Genomic DNA, 20,727 nt, shown 5'->3' on the forward strand with positions numbered 1-20,727 from the left:
ATTTCTGCTTTACTCACCTCTTTTATCTGTCTACCCTGTGGACCCCCAACCAGTCACAGCAGATGGCTGCCCCCCTGGTTCAGCTGGTAGTTTCTTCCTGTTAGAAAGGAGTGTTTCCTTCCCACTGTCACCAGCTGCTAGCTCATAAGGGTAATCTGATTGATCATCATCAGATTTTATTGTTGGGTTTTTTTTTGCTGTGTTATTGTAGAGTCTTTACCTTACAATATAAGGCACGTTGAGGCAACTGTTGTTGTGATTTGGTGCTGTATAAATAAAACTGAATAGAACTGAATTGAATATCTTGTGATTGGAAGGTCTGTTATTTTATTTGCGTTTTAAGCAATTATTTGGCGCAGACTGTAAAAATGTTGATGTTTATGTAGCACATTAATGACTCAAAAGAGGGAGAGATGACAATTTAAAGTGAGCAGCACCACTTTACATATACAAGGTGAAAAGGGTGCTTAAAGTAATTCTGTCTGATGTAACATAAAACAGCCCTGCCTCTGTGCTCATTTCCTGCAGTACCACAGCAGGTTGTTTATACGACCACTTCCCATGCGTGCTACGTACCGCCCATCTTAAGAATTCCCTTGCATAAGACTGAGGCACTGCTGTCGTCCACAAAAGACCTGATTACAACATCAGCATCCAGATAGTTAAAATTTCTAAAAACATAACAAGCAGACACTGCCGATTTGAGCCCACGGTGTCTAATCAATGTGTTTCTGTTATGACGGCATGAGTGTGATTGTGTAACGTGTTAGATATGATTTTTTTTTAAAAAGGAACATACAATTCTTACTTGACATGTTATCGGGGGTAAGCAGAGGTGTGGCCGCCAGGATAGGAGAATAAAGGTTGTTTTCATGCTTAACTAGCAGCTAAATATGTTTCTAAGCTGCACCTCCCAGAATCATTGACCAGTCAACTCAAGGCACAAATGTAAATATTAACTCTTCAGAAGAGTAATGACAAAATTAGAACATTTGTCTGAAAGTTGATGGCACAGCAAACATATAAACCGCAGAATATACAATATACAGGTGGGTCCATAAGTCATTTTTTCCTCAGTACACCAGCAAAAAGGATAAAAAAAAATGAAATTTAAGATTAAAGACTATGCATACTGTAATCTGCTAAAGTATTGTGTTAACTGTTTGTACTACAGCAATTCTTATGCACTCTCCCCAAGAGGCTAAATTGGCAGAGAACAATTTAATGGCCCGATGAGGATCTGTCTGGTCCCTCGTTATTCCATGATACAAAGAGGAGTAAATGTATTTTAGTAGTAAGCGCAGACATCTTTTTTTCCTCCTGTGCTTGCTTCAGTCTGCTGATTTGTTTTGACTTTTTTTTTCATTTCCTCTCTTGAGGGTAAAACTCGATAACTCAGAGACATCACAACCCAGCCTGAAGTTAAGCGGACTGACTCCATAATTCACAATCAGATCAGATTGCTAATTGGAAGGTCAGGCTCCTCCAGCATGTATGTCAAAGTATCCTTGGGCAAGATATTAAATCCCAAGTCGCCCCAGATGCATCCATTGAAGTATGTGTGTGCAAATGTTAGGCAAAGTTCTTAGACATAGAAAGAAGCACACGTACGAATGTTTGTGTGTGGCTGAATAACACTCGTAGTAAGAAGATGCTCTGAGTGCTCACACAGAGTAGAAAAGTGCTATATGTAAAGTCAATTTAAGCATATAAACTGAGTTTCATTGTTTACACTTTCAACACATCTCTGACAGCAGACAGCAGCTGTGTTAAACTGGACTGACTGCAGGATTTGAGCAAAGGGAGAAATCTGCTCTCAGGGATATCAGGCTCAGGGTTATCCCTCTATAAATACCTTAAATTTAGTGCGTCTCCCCCAAAAGTGCATACCTGTCGTAGAAACACAAGCAGGGTAGAATAAAGTAATAGAAACATACAGGTGCTAGAGCCCTTGAATAAGTCAGAGTCGTGTCAGGGTTCAGAATTCGTCACGTGATAGGCGGTGACGGTACTTACCGGTGGATTTAAATTAGGAGACAGTCCGGCAACTTTTGACTATTATGAATCTATAAATGCGTTGAGTTACAATATTTACATACAGATGGAAAAAAATAAATAAAGATGACGTGATGGCTCTGATTTTAATTATTTACGGTTTCCATGGTTACGCAGCGCTGTTTTGAATTATCAGTCGAGTCCTTTGCTCTGACTTCTTAACTTCGCTGTTTTGAAAGCTACCTTAAATGACCTTTGGCTGCCCCACATGCTCCCCGCACCACCACCACCACCACACACACACACACACCAACAGCAACTCCACCTCACCGGACAGCCAAAAGAGAAAGCAAGGCGGAAGCCTGAAGTCAGGTGAACCGAAACGTAAACGCCTAGAGGATCTGGTCTATCCGACTATTGCTGTCGTTGTGTCTGTGGAGTAGTTTCTGTTAAAGCCTGATGGATTGGTCATCCTTCGAGCACCATTTTAATGAGGAAATGGCTTAAAGCACACTGCTGCTGTGGAGTTTGTGCTTCTTTGACAGATGAACAACACTGAATCTGACACCGAGCGCCAGCTACAGTACAGTCCTGTACGCGTGTAGAAATGTATTCATTGCGCTTTGTTTTGATCCTATCATTTCACGTATGCCGGAGTCTTCCTGTCGATGCAGGTAGGAATCACGTCTTTAAAAAAAAATGGTTTCACTGTAATTCATTAAATAAATAAATAAAATGTATAGGATTGCTTAATTTCTTTTGACAGAACAGCAGGGACGGCTTTCAGCAGCTTCAAACAGTGCATGAATCCACCCATTTTCTGTTATTCTCTTTAATCTTCGGGTGGTGGATTTGACTGGATTTAATTCTTTCACAGGTCGTTTTATTTGTATGTGCAGGACTCCTAGGAATATAAAACAATGTCTGGCCATGTAATCAGAAACTGAAACAACCAAACAAAAGTTATCTGTGGGCGTCTTATGTTGAATTGTATAAAGTTATCCAGATACAAAACAGGCAACTTGCACAGTACATGATTCTTTTATTGCATCAATTTGACAAATGCAGTGAATTTTAAAATATGCATATATATATAGAGAGAAGGAGAGATGAAAAACAATCAAAATATACCGAGGGATGTGACGCTGCAAAGCATTTCAAAGAGCTGCACTTGACTTGATTTAGTGTTGGTTATTTAATCAACTATAAACACTGTGTGACAGAATGTAGAAATCACCGCATCTTGTTATTTCACACCATGCGATTAACATAAAATGTCTATCCTGCTCCAGAAAGCAGAAGTATGGTAAATGCAAAATATTTACTAAGGCTATTAGCTTTTGCTTTCAGTTTTGCTTTTGTGAAGTGAAAGTTAGATACATCAGTTCAGTGTGATTTGGTTATTCCCCCTCTAAGGGAGGGATTATGTAATTGGTTGTGTTTGCAATCTAGTGCTCCAAAGTTTTTTGGGATATCATTTTCAGACTTTGTGTGATGGTAGATACCAAAAACAGCTCGAGATCATTTAGGTGAAAATTGGGTCAAGATCAAGGTTCAGCAAAAACTTCATATTACCCACAATTTCTTATGGATTGTCTTCACACTTTGCAACAATATACTTGTGGGACACGAGTACCTAGGCTGACTAAGCATTTGACTTTCATCTTCCTTTTTAGCACCCATTTACAGTTTGCCCATTGGATCATCTCCAAACCTTAAAGCAATATATTAGTCAAACAAAGCACTATCTTTGTTTGAGTGCTAAAGCCCGCCCCTCCACACACCCCCAACACAAGGTTATATGACTCTACAATGACACAAAAAGATTAATATACTACAGTAGATTTTCATATTACCAATGAAAAAACTTTTTTCCTCACAGCTCACACATTTTCATCTCCTGTGACACCATGTGAAACGTGTCCATAGGAAACTAAAGCTTGCTGTTAATAATGCTCACATGATAATATGATAATTTATTGTGTGTGGTTCTATCTCTCACGCCATCTCCATAAAAGACAACAAGAAATAAATAAAGTGTCAATAGAAAATTGTACTTAGTAGTCAGTATAAGCTTTTAATGATATAAGTTAGCATATGATAGACTACTGCATGATGACCTTTTGATGTGTTAGACTGTTGTTCACTACAAAAACTTGTTCTGTTCTCTTTCTTTGTTTCTTCCCACAGCGATAATAAGAGCTGAACCACTCTTATCTTCACTCCCTTCTGAATCCCACAACACACACATAAACCTGCATACGCACATACATACGCACTAACATTCCTCTGTCTATGAACAGATGTATTCACTATTGTATTACTTTTGTATATAAATAAAGACCAGAGCGGTAACAGAGCGCACTTCACAGGGCCCCCACTCTGATGTGAGCGCTCTGTGACCGCCCTTGCAAGTAAAAACTGCAGCGTGTGTGTCTCCACTCTCTGACACTCTCAGCTGAAGAAGTGTCATTTAGAATAAATCTCTTGACATAAAGCTACAATTGCATTTCCTTTTTTCTTTATGTTTTTAAAATTTATATCTGGTTTTTGTTTTTGCCCATATTACATTAGATACCGTCGTACTGCAGATCCAGCAGTGGAGGAGGGCAGGAAGTCAGCAGGTTGAAGAGCAAGTCCTTCTCAATGGAATTCCTTTAATGGGCAAAAGCCCAGAATTCAATGCAGTTATCAAAGCCGTATTAGATGACACACTCCTAACATCTCTTATCAGTTTCAACCAGACCTCTTCAATACGTAAGAAAATCAAATTGTCTTGTTTTACAACTGAACATTTGTGTAAGTGAGATTGTTGTCACCAGGGCCACAACCCATTAACTCTCAACAGGTAACCACACCATTCTTCGTTCTCGAGAATGCACGTGGGAAGGGTCTAAGCTGCGCTGGGCAGATCGTGTATTTGCTGACAGCCAGTTGTACCTGACTCTCAACCAGAATGACATGTGGACAGCCCACGTACAGGAGGCGGTGGCCATCAAAGCGGTTTGGGACCAGGAAGTGCAGCAAACAAGAGCAGAGAGACTCCATCTGCAGGAGGGATGCGTCAAGCTGATGAAGCATTTGAACCTTTCTGAGAAACAGTCAGGTATATTTTACTTCAGGCTGTTTTCCTGCCTGCTTTAAGCGCTGCGGAACAAAATCAGTTCAATAAAGTGTTGAACTTAGAGAAACTTTTTTACTCCTGCTCCGACTGCCCTTTTTAAACTTGTCAGATTCTCCAGCAATAACTGTAATAACATTTTTCTAAGCAACCCATAAGTATAATATGCAGTAATTCATGTCTGAATACAAAAATAACAAAAATATTTTCAATGACATATACTTGAATGATACACTGCTCTTCAAAAGTCTCAAGCCGCCCCTCATTTATTGTTATATGTTTCTAGGAAAATGGGAAATAAGTGCAGTGACTTATGAAATGTACATTTCTACAAATCTGTGCACTTCTAACAAGCTTGAAAGTCAATATTTGGTATGACCACCTCTATTCTTCAAAATTGACTCCTTTGTTCACAGTGAGTCATTATCTGGAACAAACACTAAGCTGATAGCTTTAACTCCTTTGCAGTGATTACAGACCTAAAAAATGAACATTTAAGGACTTACATTTCCATCACAGTTGGGCAGACTTTGTTAAGAATAAGAAGACGATGTTACTTTGTCAACTTTGATTAGCCTGCTACTGTAGAAAACAATAAAGTTAGTTTAAATTTATCCTTACTGTGTCATATTTGATTTGAGGATATGCTGAAATTCCTTATCCAGAAACAGGACATTTATTTATTTAATGCTAATCTTTTTAAAATGCAGAAAATGCGTAATAATGTATCTCATAATCATTTCAGTTGTTTAGTTTTAAAAGCCTCTTTGAAAGTAGTAGTAAAGGAATGTAGTACAGTACTGTGCAAACGTTTTGAGCCACCCCTCATTTATTTGAAGTAGGTGCAACGATTTATTCAAACATGTGTAAGCGTGCACGGAAAAAAAAAAGGCAAAACCAGTTTGTCCAAATGTAAGAAGCTTGAAAGTCAATATTTGGTATGACAACCTTTATTCTTCAACACGCGCTGAACTCTCTTAGGCAAGCTTTCCGGTCATTTCTTTAAGTAGTATTCAGGAATAGTTCTCTGGGCTTCTTCTAGTGCACCACTGTGGGTTTTTCTATTTTGGTGTGCTTTTACTCCTTTGGAATCATTTTTAGGCTGGAAATGGAAACTGGTCTCATTAAGCTGCTTTTTAAGGGTTGGTGGCTCAAAATTTCTACATTTATAATTTCATCATTGTTGACAAGATCTCCAACACCACTTGTGGAAATACAACCCATAACCATGACAGAGCCTCAAGCATGTTTTACAAATACACACTCACTGAGACGGTACTATTTTATGTCTGTCATACTGTGTTGTCTTTTGTATTGTTCAGAATCAGCTAAAAAAAAATGGGAACAGCTGCTTGTAACAAAGAGCCTAAAAGCACAATTTAAAATTGGTTCTTTGCTAAGTTCGTTATAAGTGCTCTATAAGCAAACATAATACCGGTTTATTGTTTGAGGTAAGTTTATGCTTAAATGATTCATAAGTCAGTGTTACATGGCCTTATCAAACAATAAAAAAAATACAACAGATTTGTCTGAAAATGGTCAAGCAGCCAATGTCCAAAGAAAAACTTTGAAAGTCTGGACTTGAACTGTTGTTAATGACCACTTGTAAAAAAAGACAAGAGTCTGGCTTGAAATACAAGATATAAACAAATAAGGGGCAGCTCAAGACTTTTGCACAGTTATATATGACGCTAAAACAGAAAAATGGGCATGTACTTAAACAAAACAATTTTGTTTCATGCAGTTACAAGAGTTCACCTCCACATACAGGACATACGTGTTTTGGAGCGGAAATTTTTTTGTTGACTGTCGGGTTACAAATTTAACATATTTTCTTAGTTCCAGGAATTCTTCACCTTCATCTTCTGGTCCCACTCCTGGCGCTCATTATGTTTGGTGTACTAATTATGGTCAGCATCGTTATCTACAAAATAAAAGGTGGGCATTGAGAATTTTTCTTTCTTTCCATTTAGATGTCAGCACATGAAGTTGTGCATCCTTTATTCACAGTTCACTGCTTAATGTAGCAACAAGATGCATGTTTAAGAGGTGACTGCAGTCCAGTGTTGCACATTGTCATTTAACAGAATGTGCTGACCTTTATCTCTGCCCTAACTTTAAACTGTCACATGATTTTAATGACTCTTATACCCAAGAGAAGTGTAAACTATGTTCCTGTGTTTTGTCTTTTTCACACTTGCTATGCAGGTTTCAGGCACCCTGGAGGTAAGAAAACTACAACTGTCATGTGTTCTCTTTATTTTCATGCATTTCTCTGCTCGGAGTCCTAGTGAAAGATTCAGAAAGTTAAATATTAAGTGAAGTCAAACAGACTCCCTTTGCTTTTCAAAGGTGTTTGTGGCCCAGTCATGTGGTCTGTCTAAAATGACTGTAACTATAGTATCATTAAAAGTATCATTAGAGATTAAAACCACATATTCATGAACTCAGTAACATGTCACATACCATAATCTGTGTTTTTCCTTTCCCCACAGGTGTCATTGGCTCAATTGTCCATTACCACAGAGATATGAATGAAATGACTGAAAATGATCGGGAAATTGTGTAGACGTCTTCTGTTACAATACCTCACAACTGTAATAATACTAAAAAAACGGATGATATTTCCAGCATATTTCTGTATGAAAACTGATAGCGTAGCTCCATGAATATCAGCAGGCCTTTGCGATGTGTAATTCAAGCTTTAGGTAACATTCCTGGCTCCAGTGAAACATAAGCTTTTGTTTTTTGCATTAAAATTGCACAGTACTCTGTTTTATGTAGAATATTTAAATGTTATGTTGTTTTGCTACTGAGAGACTGATCAAAGTGTCAAATCCTGGTTGTTTTGAACTAAAAATGTGACTGCAGCATCTTTACTTGAAAAGCTTTCAGTGTAGTTGCACGTCTCTTTATACCAAACACTGTTGGGATTCCTTGGCCATGAGATTATTTAAGTAAATTACTTTTTTTTATTTCCTACTGCTTTATTTAGTTTTTTTTTTCTGTTGGCATGTCAGGTAAGAGGAGAGCAGAATAAAAGTATAATCTGGAATTCACATTAACCTGTGATGTCAGAGTTATCACTTTATTTAAAGTAAATCCTGATCATGTAAATCAGGGGTGTCCAACTCCAGGCCTCAAGGACCAGTGTCCCTGCAGGTTTTAGATGTGTCCTTGATCCAACACAGCTGATTTAAATGGCTTAATTACCTCCTCAAAATGTCTTGAAGTTCTCCAAAGGCCTGGTAATGAACTAATCATTTGATTCAGGTATGGTGACCCAGGGTGATATCTAAAACTGTAGAGTTGGACACCCCCGATGTAAATCAATTGACCAAATGCCAAGCAAACAAGAAAATGACTTTAAATCTAAATGATAGTGCATAATAAACAATAAATATTTTATTTGTTCAATACTAAAGATGTTTGTTTGAGGTGCCTCCTTTAAGCTGTGGTCCAGACCTGTGTACAGGTGTGTCAAGGTGACTGAAAACCAACGTGTACACATCAGTCAAAGAGCAAAGACACAATATATTATCAGACTATGAGAAGATTTTTGCTTAATCACTCAGCAAATATTTATATTTAAACTCTCCCTGAAATTAATATTTACCAATATTAGATTCTTAAATAAAAAAAATAAAAACCCAATATTTATTTATTTATTTTACTAGCCTTCAAATACAGAAAAATATACTTGATAGCGGTCTCGTGTTTTAAAGTAAAGCGTCTTACAGGTCTTTAGTTTTGTGTCGCTCTTTAAATTCATACAGCGCAGACCTAAACTACAGATAGAGGGCGACACCTTTAAGTGGAGAGGTTTCTTTTCATACGTTAAAGAAAGTATCATTGACCAATCACGTTAACGTATTCGTAAACGTCACCATAGCAATGCGCTGAGCTTACTGCAGCTTCTTGAACTAACCAATCGCATGAGCGCTCTGTGGCATTTAAACGTCGTGGCGTCATACGCACGAAATTCAAAATCGAGAGAGAGACAAGAGTTTGTGCTTCTCTGCATTTCACGTTTTCTCGACGAGGTGAGGTCATTGTGTTGATTTTGAAATTGCAGAAATATACTTTTAAATTCAATCACTAGTTTTAAGTTTGTTTTGTTTATACGTGAAATCATTTTTAATCGGTTAAGCGATGGTGCTAACGCGTTCTTTCATTGGATTCATGCTACACAATCGTTTAGCTTGGTCACGTTAAGCTAACGTTCAAAACAAGAGTAGAAGCATAGCGAAGTTTTTCAATCGGACCTGACTTACTTTTTAAATGAAGACATTTTTGACAGATGCTATCCTAGCATTAGTCTGAGCATCGTAGCTGTCAGTAAGCCTTTATACTGTTTCAAATCAGATACGGACTTACTGTTTATCTGTTGTGATGTCCAGGTCTATGAAAACGTTGATAAAATGGCGCAGTTTGGGTTTGAGAACGACATCCACAGCATCTTGAAGCTGGACATGCCGATCACAAACGCTCCCATGGCGAGGTGGCAGAGAAAGGCGAGCTCATCAAACACATCCGCCCTGAGCGGCTTGTCGCCGGGAAAGTCTGCTAATGTGTCCCTGAGCTCATCAAAAACACCAAGCAAAACGCCAGGTAATGTATTTGTCTGCATTTATACTCGTATGTCGGGGAAAGCTTTGCAAATGTTAACCACTGGGAAGTTTTTTTTTTTTTTTTTAATTTATTTTTTTATGGGTCATAGGCAAAAACAAGAAACAAACCCCATCCAAGATGGGGGGTGATCGTTTCATTCCCATCAGAAACAGCAAGCAAATGGATGTGGCAACTTTCCTGCTGACAAAGGAGAATGAGCCAGCGGACACAAACACATCAGTTACATCAGTAAGTTGTGTAACAAACACTTAAGCTTCTATTTGTACAAGTAGGATATCAATCAGTGTGGCTCCCTGTGTCTGAAGGAAACCCAGAAAGCGTGGTCTGTGTCACTGAATGGATACAACGTTGAAGATGCAAAGATCCTCCATCTTGGAGGGAAACCACTTAATGCACCAGAAGGTAGAAATATGTGCATTTTATAAATATCTGCTGTATTGAAGGCAATTCTTTTTATTCATTGTCGCTCTGTCTTGTTTACAGGCTACCAAAACAACCTAAAAGTCCTCTACACTCACACAGCAACCCCTGCCTCTATTAAAAAGTCCAGATACATATCTTCAACTCCTGACAGGATCTTGGATGCTCCTGATCTTAGAAATGATTTCTGTAAGTTGGGCACTTAAGAGGATTTTACATCTCTATACAATTGACTTTATTTAATTGCAATGAATCTTTAAATGATGCCACAAATTTACAGAAAGGCAGAGAATGGACGCTGATCAATAGATTCTAAAAGAGCAAATCTTGTATGTTTGGTTTGAAGTCCTTATTCGTGACTTGCATGCTGGAATATTTAAGTCAGACTTCTTACTAGGAAAGTTGGAGCAGCCCTCCAACCTCATAAGCTAAGATGGCAGTGCAAGTCATTTTTGTTTCCATTGTTGTCCATGACTGGCTGTATAAACGCTATCCAGATCACGACAAGGCTCCGTCATGAATGCGCTGCAGCATTTGAGAGAGAGAGAGATCTCTATCTCAGAGCAACACCATTCCCAAGTTGTTTTCCTGTTTATATATGTTCCCGTTTAATAAATAGGAACCCAACTGAAATTCAGTGTTGCATAAACATCCTAGTTTAGTAAATTAAGAATACTTTAACATGCAATATTAATTTAGGCTTTTTTTTCTCCCCCCTCTAGATTTGAATCTACTTGATTGGAGCAGTAGAAATTTTCTCGCTGTTGCTCTTCATAACAGTGTTTACCTGTGGGATGCCACTCAAGGAGACATCCTTCTTCTCATGAAGATGGAGCGTGAAGAGGACTACATCTGCTCCCTGTCCTGGACTAAAGAGGGAAGCTACCTAGCTGTTGGCACCAGTGACTGCAAGGTTCAGGTCCGTGTGGAGATCATCGTGCCACTTGAGTCCAAATGAATATGGGACATATCAGAACATGTGTTTTATATATATATTTTTTATAAATTGTATTGATTTCCATTTAGTTGTGGGATGTTGAAAATCAGAAGCGCTTGCGCAGCATGGCCAGCCACACAGCAAGGGTTGGAAGTCTGAGCTGGAATGACCATGTTGTCTCCAGGTAAAAATGTTTCTCCTACCAAAGACAGTGGTGATATCTCCCTGGTGTTTTCCATTTTTGCACTCAAGTGTGTGTTCTCCTCTTTCACCACCCCCTGCAGTGGCTCCAGATCTGGACACATCCACCACCATGATGTGAGGGTGGCAGACCATCACATCGGCACCCTGACTGCTCACGCACAGGAAGTGTGCGGCCTGAAGTGGTCCCCTGATGGGCGATACTTGGCTAGTGGAGGCAATGATAACTTGGTGTGCATATGGCCCCGTGCACAGGGGGGCAGTGCTGGCAACGACAGCCAGCTGATCCGTTGCTGGAGCGAACATCAGGGAGCAGTCAAGGTGAGCAGCAAACAGAAGTTCAATATGCTAATTTTCTCCTTTTCAGTTTCCTCTCCCTTCCTGCTCCTTGTGAAAATTTAATGAAGACTGAAGTTTAAATATTCTCGTTGCCACTTGTGTATGCCTTTCCATTGTTCTAGGCTCTGGCCTGGTGTCCATGGCAGCCCAATATCCTTGCATCTGGAGGTGGTACTAGCGACCGCCACATCCGTATCTGGAATGTAAACAGTGGCTCCTGTATCAGTTCGCTTGACACTCAGTCCCAGGTAACTGCATCCTTCCAGGGATGTCAAACTAATTTTACATTGTGGGCCACATACAGCTCACATTGTTCTGAAATGGCCCCGATCAGTAAAACTCCGTTTTCTGGCAGTGTAAAGAAGTTTAAACATTTAATCTCTGAAATCTCTTAATATAGAATAAAATTTCAACAGCATTTCTCAGTTTTTCTATATTGTAAAATAAAGGTCTCGCCCAAAATTTCCACTTTTTGTTAATGCATAACAGATTTAAATAGTTGTAGAGGATTAAAATGAACATTTCTGTATTAATATTTAAGTGCATATAGTATTGAGCTACTATAGTGTGGAATGAATGGCAATGTGGAAGGTCTTTATCAATAGGAAAAGCTGGTTCAAGTTCAAAATCATTTCTTTCACTTTCAAGAACTGTCCAGTGGGCCTAAATGGAGACTTTGCTTGGCCGGTTCTGGCCCTGCACCTGTTTGACATCCCTGTTCCACACAGTTCGGTTTTAATGGTCATTCCCACTAAAATGTGTTTGACTACATGTCTCATCCAATCCAACTTTTTAGATCTCATCCCTGGTGTTTGCACCCAACTACAAGGAGCTGGTCTCTGCTCATGGATATGCCCACAACAATGTTGTTGTCTGGAAATATCCCTCTCTCAGTAAAGTCGCAGAGCTCAATGGTAAACAAGTCCCGTCCACATAAAGGCACATCCAGTGAACTGAGAACCTGCTGTTCCTCCTTTCTCCTGGTATAATTTGTTTATTTTTCTTTAAGGCCATGACGACAGAGTTCTGAGTTTGACTCTCAGTCCGGACTGCTCGACTGTTGCTACTGTTGCTGCAGATGAGACCATTCGCCTGTGGAAGAGCTTCGAAATGGATCCCATTAAGAAGAAGGCTAAAGAGAGGATGGTGAAATCAACCAGCAGCGTCATTCATCAGTCCATCAGATAATTTTCTTCAATGAGATTTTACATCTGTTATGAGTTTGAGTTATTTGTGATATATATTTTTTCTTAATTTATCCACAATAAAGGAAACCACCTGGTGTTCTGTGATGCTCCAGTTGGTGGTTTAAAGTGTTAATGGCCGTGTGTGTGGTACTAGTGATTTTTGTCAGTCAGTTTTTAAAATGTATAGCCTAGGTTTTTTTTTTTTTCTTTTAAAATCTGGATGTTCTGTATACCTGGGTTATAAATAAACACTTCACCATATCGGCTTCCCTTTGTGTTGCTTCATGTTGCCAGGACCAGTTTAAAAGTTTACTGGTGTGTTGTTTTCAAATACATCCTGCTTATGATGTAGAACTAAATCTGCTGTTCATTGTCAGACTAGAGCTGGCTTTTGTTACATCACAAAAGTTGATCTATTATAACGGATCACTTAATCTGCTGTTATTCTGTAGTGTTTGTTGATAAAATGCAACCAACTTTGTAGATGTGTCTCAAGTATCTAAGGCCTGAGGATGTATTTCATTGAACTTTTTTTCCCCACTTAATGTAAATACAAATGCCCAAATATTGCCACAAGGTGGCTCACTCTGAATTCAGAACTGAGTGCTTGCATTTAAGTTATTTAAAAGGAATGCTGATTGGGTTCACATGCAGAATTTCCTAAAAGTATGTCGTCATATTGCAAAAATAAGCTGGGTTTTTGCTGTCAACTTTTTTTTTTTTTTTTTTTTTTTTTAAATTGATGTGCAACTGCTACGAGTACAGATTATGAAAGCTCATGTTTATAAATCATTGGCTTTTAGAAAGGTCCCATAATGTTATCTTTAATTGACCAAGAGTTAAAACCAGCATAACAGGCCCAACCTCTGTTCCTCAGAGGGCACATACACGTTAAAACGGGTCCCCAATCCCAGTCCATGAGGGCCAGTGTCCCTGCAGGTTTTAGATGTGTCCTTGATCCATCACAGCTGGATTAAATGGATAAATTACCTTCTCAACATGTCTTGAAGTTCTCCAGAGGCCTGGTAATGAACTAATCATGTGATTCAGGTGTGTTTGACCCAGTGTGAGATCTAAAACCTGCAGGGACACCGGCCCTCGCGGGCTGGGATTGGGGACACCTGCGTTAAAGTAATCAATAGCAGCAAACATTGATGGGTTTCAGTATATTCAGACTTCTTTAGTTATAATTCAGAAACAACCAACAGCATAGAAAGCCTATTAACTTCAAGCACAGTGTGCAAAGAGAACAGACCATACAGAGTTGTAAAACAGACTGGATTAATACAGATGAACATGCACAGCAGTGTATGTGCACTTTAAAAACAACACAAAACTGTAATATACAGTATAACATTGCTCTCCCACAACTCTCAAAATTGAAATTTAGTTTAGGTGTAACACTTTTCGGTCAGTGCACACCATAACTGTTTTTCAAGTTACGCAGACCTTTAAATTTAGTTTTATTTCAAAGATAAATAAAAAAATAAAATAAGAAAAAAAACCTTAAATATTTGACATTTACAGTGAAATTCTTTGTGGGGGGCTAACAGATAATTGCAGTTATTTACATGTTCTAGTCTTGTGTGAAAACTGTGCCGTACTCCCAAGCAACAAAGCCCATGTTAGTAAAAACAGCAGTGTGGGTCGAGCCCGAGTCGAAGAATACTATCAGTGACAAAAATAAGCACCAATCTTCATACAGTATTCATCACAGTTACAACTTACAAACACAACGTGGGCAGGTAGAGATCACCATTCACGCCCCAAGAACACTGGATGTGCTTTCACAAAAGACTAGATTTACAAAGAAACTACAGTTTAGATGAAGCATACTGAAATTGATGTCAGTCCAATATGCCAGTAGATATGAATGATGAATTTAATGGTGTTAATTCGAACTGACAGTCTGTGTGTCTCTCTCATTTTCCAGGCAGGGTCACAGAGTTAGACTTCCTTGACTTTGCCCATGAAGATTTTGCCGTTGGTGCAGTGGTGACTGTTGCCATTCTGAAGGTGCTTTCCGTTGGCCACCACAGTGAACGGTTCGCTGGTTGAGCCGTTCTGTTTCGACTTTTCGGGCGTGAGGGGAAGTCTGTTGCCTTTTATGTAGGCCTGCACCCAAAAGTGGGAGAACAGGAGAAAGAATAAGACCCCATACATCCAGATCAGGTGGATCCAAAAGGGGACTTGATAGTCACACTTTTCCATGAAGTAGTATTGGCTGATGTGAATGGAGACCAGAATGAACTGCGTCTGAAAAACAACCACCCCTCCCAAACATTAGTTTTTGTAAAACAGTTGAGCTGTAGGCAAAAATCAGATATGCCATTTATTTGAATTTTTTGCTGTGGAAAATACAAAACAACGTACAAGCTGGATTGCGGTCATGTACTTCTTCCACCACAAGTATTTGTGGAAGCGAGGCCCTGCAGCAGAGAGTGCGTAGTAGGTGTACATGATAACATGGACTGTTGCATTCACCATGGCATGGAAGGAGCCCATTCCTCCAGCTTAAGAAGGGGGTAATAAAATATTATGTTAATGTACAGATGCAACATCTCACAGAAAAGTTGTGCTGGTCTTGCACTGTCAAACAATGCGTTTACATGCATTTGTAAGCTCACCGGGTGTCAGGCTGACGCCCCACCACCACGTCCAGGGCATAAAGGAGTGATGGAAGACGTGAAGAAATGTGATCTGACCTTGTTTCTTTCTCAGCACAAAGAATACCTGCAAAAGCACACATGGGATCAGTCACAGTTAACTGATCAAAAGGCCAAAATAATAAGGGGAAGATTTAAAAAAAAAAAGAAAAAAAAAAAGAAAATGCACCTACTGTGTCAAGAAGCTCAATGAATTTGGAAAAATAAAACAGCCAGGCCACCCAAATCATCTGTGGAAAGGAAGAGGGCTGTGATGTCAGATATCTGACACTCAATCAGAAATAAAATAAATTACATTTAAAAGACCCAAAAAAAAAAAAAAAATTTTTAATTATTAGCTTGAGACAATGAAAGCTCCCCTGTAAAAATTTACTGACTTACCCTAAGAGCCTGTGGGCTGGTGGAACGGTCAATAAGGTCGCATCTCCATGTGAAGGTGGTGGCCCATCCAGACATCATAAACTAAGTGTAAAAAAAGAAAACCACACCAGCAGCTTTTAGCACTGACATCACACCTGTAGTAAAAGAGCGCAAACAAATACCTTTTCGTCTTACCTCATACACTATGTAGGCATTCAACAGAACCATGGAAACATTGTAGATTATCATGGCGGTGTTGAGGTGGAAAGGTTTGCGATTTGCCATCACACGAGGCCCCACGTACACGGAGAAGGCAACGTAACCCAGGAGGATGGTCGTCATGTGCACGGGGCTCTGCATCAGAGGGTAATCTCTGACTCTGGCATCTGGAAACCGCATACAGGAAACACAGGCATGTTTTTAGTCCTTGAGTCATGGTTCCATACTGGAATATCTGGGTGGGTCCACCGGCACTTCAGGTCATACATACTTTTGTGCTGTTTCACACCTGATGATGATGACGAAATAAAATGTTCTGATTTGAGCAGATTGTAGGTGTGAAGAGAGAAATGAAGACACTTACCAGTTCTTGATTGTAGATAACTGTGGAACTCAACAACGCTTGTTATAGCCTCTTGCAGCATGGTGACAGCTTCCTCTTTACCCTTTCAAAACACCTGGAAAAAAAAAACAACGAACAGTACAAAAAGACAAAGAGTCAGAGAACAAGAGATAAAGCGGAGCTGAAAGAGGTTGGTTGGGCAGGTGAGCAATAATATGACTGCTCAACCTGCTGACTCAATGACTGAACAAACAGGAGACAGCTGGATGGCCTCAACAAACACCCCTGAGTGCCCTCGGCTCCAATTTTTCAAACAGATATACAAGGAAAAAATGAGAGCGAATTTAAGAACTTCTTTCACAGCTCAGACTTTTTAAAAAGAAGAAGTCCTTCATAGATATTTTGGGCAGAATTGTGAAACGTGATTTCAGATGACAGGTTTTAAACAATGAAATGCTCATTGGGACTAACAGAGCAAGTCAAACAGGTGAGGCAAAGAACTTGGCCCATGTGGCCAAATGAGTGAATGAAATATGAGCAGATCATGAAGCTCAGGTAGTAAAATTGTAGAACGAGACACGATCATTTATGTTGTTTTGAACTAGTTCAAGCTTATTCTTCAGTTTTGACAAGAAGGTGAAAAGCTACAAGGTGTAACAAGTGACTCACCCTCTGAGCACTCCTGTATGCGAGGAAAGCAGCTCCTCAGCCACAGCCGGCAGCACTCAATCCAGTGAATTCAACAGATCTGCGACACCCGTGAGAGCGATCAGGCAGAAAAACCAGAAGCATGAAGGGATTTTCCGTGGGTTGAAGCCTCCAGCTGTCCTCTGATGTATGATATTTACACAATTACACAGAAAACAGACCAACAATAGCTAAAATGCTTTAAGGAAAGACCGATAAAGAAACCGAGAGGGAGAGGGAGATGAGTAAAAGTGACAGAAGAGCTATGACAACTATGGGACTGGGCTCATTCAGCTCAATTTAAACCCCATGGCTCTACTTTGTAGTTTCACAACCACACCCTGTTTCAGTGCTTGGCTCCTCCTCTCTGTCCACACTGAGACTGCCTGTGATTGGACTGCCTCATCAATAAGTGGTGAAGGCGATAGGGTGAAAGAGTTAAAGGCCCCCTGCATAAGACACCTACAGCCAAAGGCGACTACCTCCATTGTTACTTAATAAGTTCAGTAAAATGCAAGAAAACAAACAGAGTTATGTGAAAAAAGTGAACTGATATAAAAATACAGATTCCCAAAAGCCATGAAATAAATAAAGTAAAGAAGTACATGAGGATAACGTAATAATGTTATCCTTCATACTTGATTTAGGTTAAAGGTTGCAAACCCACACAATACACTTACAAACCTAACGACACATTTGGATTTGCCCAACCCTTGCAGCTATTTGACAGGCCCTCTGGTGCCTCTGGTTTGACCTGTTCCCCAAGCACCGGCGATGCTGGGCGTGAGGCCTGGATAGTGTTAGAAATTTACTCGGCACCACAAGATTAGACGGAGAGGCAGGAATGAAAGGCATCCATGCACATGAAAGAGGGCGAGAAGGAAGCGGAGAGAGGCAATCAGTGCTGTCTGTTTACATATTGTATGACACTTTAACACTAAGTGCACTCAAGTGAAAGCATGAAAACATAAAGTGGAAAAAAAAAGTGAAATTCTTTTGGAAATGCAACGCATTGTGTCAGAAAGTAAAGACTTTCCAACATGGGCAGTTTTAGTTTCAGATAGAGCCCCTTAAAAACTCGACAGGTGGCTTCCTGAATGTGCCATTCACATTCATGGTAGGCATCATATTGTAAGTGTAATATCCTGATCTTGTTAACATATTAACAGTTCAGTTTCACCCAGAGACAGGGCTCTTACAAAAGTGAAGGACTTCTTCTAAAAGCATGCTAAATTCATGGGCGCTGTCAGTTTCACATGCAGCCAGAACTCTATGCAATGACACTTATATGTTAAATCATCCATGCATTGGTGGAAATGTGACAAAACCTTGAACTTAAAATGATCATCCAAACCAAGTCTAACTGTGCAGGGTGAGAGCAACATGTTGCTTATTGGAGTGTTTTTGCCCTTTTTAAGCATAAGCTGACATGAATGTGAGACTTGGTGTTTTTGTCTCCAGCGACGTGGTCAGCTGTTTTCCATTGCTGCCATATTCCTAAATAATACAGCACACTCCCTGTCCATCTTGGTCCTGTGACTGTTAAACACTGACTTTAGTTTATCGCATATGAGCTAACAAACCGGCAAACAAGCTGACATTCAGTCCCACTGCGCAGCGCAGATAATAGTTTCCCTCACTTTGCCAATTGTGGAAAATTAGGCAGGATGGGCCTCATCTGGATGTGGAAAAATGAATGAATGGATGTGGGGGGGGATTCTTTAAATTCTCAGCTCTGTGCTTTATGTAATAGCAGTGAGGATTGCTTAAGAAATCATATGGTTGCCCATGCTCATACATTCTCTCTTCAGTGATTCTGTCATTTGTGGAAGCCGGCACTCCAGAGCAGTTTGTGCTGTTTGTGAAGAAACACAGTCGAGTTCACATGTGGTTAGCAGTGGCCGAGTTATGTAATTCATTACGTTTATGTATATATACCCCAACATTATCATTTTTAATCCATTGCTTGTTTGCAGCCCATCTAAACAAAACTGTAGAGACATTACCAAACACTGGAGCTGAAAGGCACTTTTCTTTTTCTTCTCCCCTCCCCATGGATGTGAAAATTCAGGTTTGTGATACTGATCATATGTGTGAAAAGGTTTTTTCTTTCTTATCACTGTTTTCTTACAATAAAATCACTTATCTGGCAACTGTTTTGCTAATAACTAAGACAGGTGCCTGTCTGCAATGGAAGATAACTGGAGTCTGAGATCTTAAGTAACATTTCAATGGCAAGCTTTAGGTGAGGAATTTCAAAAGCCTGACAAAACCTTTTCATATTGTGGGTATTCTAGAAAAATCCATTCAGTGCTATGAGTTCAAGCTTGGTTTTATTTATTAATTGTTTTGGATTTGTTCAGTTAATTTTGATCATGTAAACAGTATACAGGTTGTAATTTAGAAAAAAAAAACACTATACAAAATACTGCAAAACACATTATAGTCTCACTTTACTTATTCTGATTCCCTTTACATATAGAAAAGTATTTAAGTTGGACTTTTAATAAGTTATTGCAGGTGTCTGACCCTATAAATGTATTTATTTATTTTTTCTTTTTGATCATGCATTTAAATGTTAAAGCCTTGAAAACTACTTTATTGTGCAAAACTGACTGAACCAAGAAGCCACACCGAAAATCTTTTGAGATCATATGTTCCCATTCACCTGAGTTTGGACAAGTAAGTGCACTCCCAGTGAAAACAATGACTTAACTTTATAATGCTTCATCTAATCCTTATGTGAATAAAGCCTGCATCAGCAGCAATCAACATGCCAAGAGAGGTAAACACTCTTTCAGGGAATCACCATGCAGAAGTCTAATCTGTTTGCAGATTATTAGCTTGGTTTTGAGGAGGAACGGCCATCATTCGTCATTCCTAATTTCATTTTTTTTGTCTAAAGGGGGGTAAAAGTGCAAGTGGTGTGTGATTACTTTCTGAGTTACAGAAGAAGAAGAAATTCAAAATATGTGTGTGTTGTACATTTATGACTGTGCGTTTGTCTTCCTGAAACTGTAGTTTTCAATCCCTTCTGCTGAAGACCTAAAGGACAAGATGTTTCTTTTTTCCACAAGAGTATAGAATAACAAATAAATTACATAATGTGCAGCAAGAAGTTATTCAGACTGACTATGTGTCAGAGCTGTATCAAACTAAAAAAAAAGGTCCCCAAGTTGCTTTTTGTCTGTCAAGTGTCAAGTTTTGCAATTATGTTTTTGGCATTAAAAAATGTTTTCTGTTTATTTTTTGTATCACTTTGGTTCTCGTGGGATTTTATTTCACTCCGAGGTCTTTCTCTAATCTTTCTGTCTAGACAAACACAGTGACACGATGTTCCTTTGGCCTCTGAGCATTTAGTCCTCATGTCTGGAATATTTATACTGTCAGAGTTTAACTTGGCAGATGTTACATAAACATTAAGCATGTGTAGTGTGATCATCTGAGGCATGGTGTCCTTGTTTGAGCAGGAGCTCATTTGCAATCCTCTGCTGAGATTTGACTTTGCAAATCATCTTTCTGTGCATTTTGCTTACAATAAAAAATAATAAAATCTTTCTCTTTATTCGGTTCATTTATAGGGATTAAAAGAAAAAGGAAATGTGAAAGGACGTAGGTTA

At 39.2% G+C, this 20,727-nt stretch overlaps 3 protein-coding genes across 3 annotated transcripts; 2 read left to right on the top strand and 1 right to left on the bottom strand.

The window, feature by feature from the left end:
• The first annotated feature begins 2,285 nt into the window (after positions 1 to 2,285).
• On the top strand, positions 2,286 to 8,181 carry LOC309693796 (uncharacterized protein). Its single transcript, XM_082513344.1, has 6 exons — positions 2,286 to 2,669; positions 4,570 to 4,752; positions 4,844 to 5,101; positions 6,956 to 7,054; positions 7,325 to 7,342; positions 7,612 to 8,181. The coding sequence occupies exons 1-6, from the start codon at positions 2,603 to 2,605 to the stop codon at positions 7,683 to 7,685; spliced, it is 699 nt and encodes a 232-aa protein (XP_082369470.1). The 5' UTR covers positions 2,286 to 2,602; the 3' UTR covers positions 7,686 to 8,181.
• Positions 8,182 to 9,056: 875 nt separating this feature from the next.
• On the top strand, positions 9,057 to 13,093 carry cdc20 (cell division cycle 20 homolog). Its single transcript, XM_082513343.1, has 11 exons — positions 9,057 to 9,159; positions 9,517 to 9,727; positions 9,837 to 9,976; positions 10,054 to 10,150; positions 10,232 to 10,357; positions 10,891 to 11,087; positions 11,195 to 11,289; positions 11,390 to 11,627; positions 11,768 to 11,893; positions 12,442 to 12,559; positions 12,655 to 13,093. Exons 2-11 carry the CDS (start codon positions 9,538 to 9,540, stop codon positions 12,831 to 12,833), a joined length of 1,506 nt encoding a protein of 501 aa, XP_082369469.1. The 5' UTR covers positions 9,057 to 9,159; positions 9,517 to 9,537; the 3' UTR covers positions 12,834 to 13,093.
• An 894-nt stretch (positions 13,094 to 13,987) lies between these two features.
• elovl1a (ELOVL fatty acid elongase 1a) lies at positions 13,988 to 17,462 on the bottom strand. Its single transcript, XM_082513432.1, has 8 exons — positions 17,090 to 17,462; positions 16,442 to 16,535; positions 16,054 to 16,244; positions 15,880 to 15,960; positions 15,672 to 15,728; positions 15,460 to 15,565; positions 15,206 to 15,345; positions 13,988 to 15,088 (listed from the first exon to the last, which is right to left on the bottom strand). Exons 2-8 carry the CDS (start codon positions 16,500 to 16,502, stop codon positions 14,780 to 14,782), a joined length of 945 nt encoding a protein of 314 aa, XP_082369558.1. The 5' UTR covers positions 16,503 to 16,535; positions 17,090 to 17,462; the 3' UTR covers positions 13,988 to 14,779.
• Positions 17,463 to 20,727: the final 3,265 nt, after the last annotated feature.

The sequence above is a fragment of the Aulonocara stuartgranti genome (genome assembly GCF_965226115.1).
Source record: "Aulonocara stuartgranti genome assembly, chromosome: 18".
In the NCBI taxonomy this organism is placed as follows: domain Eukaryota; kingdom Metazoa; phylum Chordata; class Actinopteri; order Cichliformes; family Cichlidae; genus Aulonocara; species Aulonocara stuartgranti.

Bases quoted from the DNA above. Each gene is read 5' to 3' on its own strand.
- LOC309693796 (XM_082513344.1), top strand. From the start codon at position 2,603: ATGTATTCATTGCGCTTTGTTTTGATCCTATCATTTCACGTATGCCGG. The intron at 2,670-4,569 runs GTAGGAATCACG...ATATTACATTAG, and splicing joins GAGTCTTCCTGTCGATGCAG to ATACCGTCGTACTGCAGATC. The intron at 5,102-6,955 runs GTATATTTTACT...ATATTTTCTTAG, and splicing joins CCTTTCTGAGAAACAGTCAG to TTCCAGGAATTCTTCACCTT.
- cdc20 (XM_082513343.1), top strand. From the start codon at position 9,538: ATGGCGCAGTTTGGGTTTGAGAACGACATCCACAGCATCTTGAAGCTG. The intron at 11,088-11,194 runs GTCCGTGTGGAG...ATTTCCATTTAG, and splicing joins CCAGTGACTGCAAGGTTCAG to TTGTGGGATGTTGAAAATCA. The intron at 12,560-12,654 runs GTAAACAAGTCC...TTTTTCTTTAAG, and splicing joins TAAAGTCGCAGAGCTCAATG to GCCATGACGACAGAGTTCTG.
- elovl1a (XM_082513432.1), bottom strand. From the start codon at position 16,502: ATGCTGCAAGAGGCTATAACAAGCGTTGTTGAGTTCCACAGTTATCTA. The intron at 16,245-16,441 runs GTAAGTGTCTTC...TGCGGTTTCCAG, and splicing joins TTATCTACAATCAAGAACTG to ATGCCAGAGTCAGAGATTAC. The intron at 15,961-16,053 runs GTAAGACGAAAA...TTTTACACTTAG, and splicing joins ATGCCTACATAGTGTATGAG to TTTATGATGTCTGGATGGGC.